General features: G+C 33.7%; 1 protein-coding gene across 1 annotated transcript; it reads left to right on the top strand.

Moving 5' to 3' along the window:
• The first annotated feature begins 2,235 nt into the window (after positions 1–2,235).
• On the top strand, positions 2,236–2,677 carry LOC143529183 (uncharacterized). The gene is made up of 2 exons (XM_077025026.1): positions 2,236–2,541; positions 2,615–2,677. The coding sequence occupies exons 1-2, from the start codon at positions 2,236–2,238 to the stop codon at positions 2,675–2,677; spliced, it is 369 nt and encodes a 122-aa protein (XP_076881141.1).
• Positions 2,678–2,983: the final 306 nt, after the last annotated feature.

Below are 2,983 nucleotides of genomic sequence, written 5' to 3'. Positions count from 1 at the left end.
AATTAAGTGTCAATTGGCTGTAAAGTAATATAATTAGGTGGTGATTGAAGGCGCAAATGATAAATTAATGATTTGTCATTAACAATTCTGTGATTACCGGTTAATTTGTTGAGCTAGAACTAAAAGTATACATAACAAATAAGAAGAAAAGAATAATAAAAAATAAAAAAAGTGATGAATGTTGTTGCTCAACAAGGGAGGAAGAAGAGAGAAAAAATAATAATTTGATTTAACTGCAAATAGGTCCTTAGAGTTTAGGTTGGCGTTCAAAATGTGTGAAAAAACCATAATGTAACGACATAAATATAATATAGATAAAATAAAATCGTCATTTTTTTTAAATAAATAAATTTAAAAAAATAATTAAACGGACCGGGTTTCCGGGCCCAAAAATTGACAAATATTACAATAAAGCGGGGAACTGCCACTCTTGTGAGGCCTTGGTTAATAAACTCTAAAAGAGATACCAAGTACCAAACTGGATGATAAGCCGAGGAACAGTCATTTTTATAAGGTCTTGGTTTAGAAAAAAAACATAAATTTTAATATGAACATGGACCTAATAAAGTGTTAATAGTAATTGATCATCTTAAAATGGGACTGATTGACAACGTTGTGAAAACAAATTGTTGACATTCATCCAATAGAATCGGTTAATTATTCGTCAAGAGAGTGTGCAACATAACCTATTTTAAACAACTCTTGGATGGTTATTACATGAGTTCTATAATTGTCCAAGAGTTGTGTGGGTTAATACTTGGTAACTCAAGGTTGATCCTTTACAACTTAACTAATCTTAATTAGTATTTTAAGTATAATACAAAGGTTATTTTTACTAAAATATCAAGGACAATTCACTTAGTAATTGATTTAAGGGCTTGTCTCATCTTTAAAGTAAGTTATCTTATAAATACTTCTTATAAACCACTTGCTTACATAAAATGATGTTTTAGTGGAGGTCATGAAGTTATGCATATTTCTTTATTTAATTTTCATGGAATAACATAACTTAGGAATAAGGTGTTATTACCATAGTTAATTACCATAACAAGCTTATATCACATGTTTACTAAGGTGGTGTTTCTTTTTCTCCAGAAGCTCTTCTACACCTCTTTTGTCTGTGCCGCGCAGACCATGCGCAGACGTTGTGGTCTGAAGAGTGTTTGTTTTTTAGAAGACATTTCATTTAAAAAGGTTTGCGCGCCCTCTTACTCTAGAAGAGGTGGACCTATCACTTCTTGCATATTCTTCAGTCTTCCAAACCTTCAAACTTAAAACAAAATATTTTCCTCTCCTCCAATCTCTAACCCTAACCGCCGCCCCCTCTCCTCCTCCACCCCCGGCGACCTCCACCACCACCGACGACCTCCACCACCACCGGCGACCTCCAATCTCCAACCCTAACCCTAACCGCTGCTACAGTGCCACGCCGCGCCGCTGCTACAGTGCCGCACCACCGCCGCTGCTACAGTACTACCTAGTGTTGCGCCGCCGTTCCTCCACCACAGCGAACTCCACCACCGGAATCTTTGTCAAGGTAAGCTTGTATTAGATTTGTACATTGAAACAATTATTGTGTTTTGGTTTGATTTCTTGTATTAGATTTGTTATCTGTATTTTGAATATTTATTATGTTTTTTGTTTGATTTCTTATAGTAGATTTGTACATTGAAACAATTATTGTTTTCTATCTTAGGATTAAGTTATGAATCTTGCTAGATATATTCTTAGGTTCAGGTTTTGTTGTTTATTAATGTTAATTGACCACTTGAATATTGATTATGTTTTGGTTTGATTTCTTGTAGTATATTTGTACATTGAAACAATTATTGTTTTCTATCTTAGGATTAAGTTATGAATCTTGTTAGATATATGCTTAGGTTTAGGTTTTGTTGTTTATTAATGTTAATTGACCACTTGAATATTGATTATGTTTTGGTTTGATTTCTTGTAGTAGATTTGTACATTGAAACAATTATTGTTTTCTATCTTAGGATTAAGTTATGAATCTTGTTAGATATATGCTTAGGTTTAGGTTTTGTTGGTTATTAATGTTAATTGACCACTTGAATATTGATTATGTTTTGGTTTGATTTCTTGTATTAGATTTGTACATTGAAACAATTATTGTTTTCTATCTTAGGATTAACTTATGAATCTTGTTAAAATATACTTAGGTTTAGGTTTTGTTGTTGAATATTGATTGTGTTTAGGTTTTGTTGTTGATTAATAAAAATGGGAGAGAAACAACAATGGTCAAATGAGCATCTAAAATGCTTATTAGATACTTCCATTGAAGAGGTAAACAAGGTGGGTAGAAAAGGTTTGAGTTTGCAAAAAGATTCATGGAACAACTTAGGGCGTGTTCTTAAGGAAAAGTTTGGATTGGAGTTGAATCAAAAACAAATGAAAAATGTCTGTGATAATCTTAAAGCCAAATACATAGGATGGGTGTATTTAAAAAACAAAACCGGCAACCTTTACAATGCTCAAACGAACACGTTCACCTTAACAAATGAGGAATATGAGGAATTTAAGAAGGTATGTTCATATATTTTATTTTTTAATATCTAGTTAAAAACAAAACTTATGCCATTTTCTACTTTGGGTTTAGGGACATCCAAAGGCTGCATCATTAAAAACAACCCCGTTGTCGTTTCCAGATCTTTGTGCATGATTAATTGATGGTAATACTGCCACTAGGAATCGCAAGTGGACCTCAACCCAAACATCAGTGGTTGGTTCCACCTCTTCTTGTTGTCATCGGGTCCAACAACTTACGATTATGGACAACGTTTTCGTTGACAATGAAGATGATGATGCTAGCACTATTCCTGACCCGACTCCTAACCCTACTACTGAGCCTACACCTGAGACTACCCTTGCAAGGAAATCCCAAACAATAACGTTAGAGTTATTGCAAGGAAATCCCAAACAATGCAATGAATTGCTACGTATGTCTCGTGAATCATTTGTCCGACTA

This window comes from Bidens hawaiensis, unplaced genomic scaffold (assembly GCF_021521415.1).
Source record: "Bidens hawaiensis isolate Kalapana, Puna unplaced genomic scaffold, B.hawaiensis_p1.1 tig00008513_1, whole genome shotgun sequence".
NCBI lineage: Eukaryota > Viridiplantae > Streptophyta > Magnoliopsida > Asterales > Asteraceae > Bidens > Bidens hawaiensis.
Note: the sequence above shows the minus strand (reverse complement) of the source record. Positions and strands in the feature narration are given on the sequence as shown.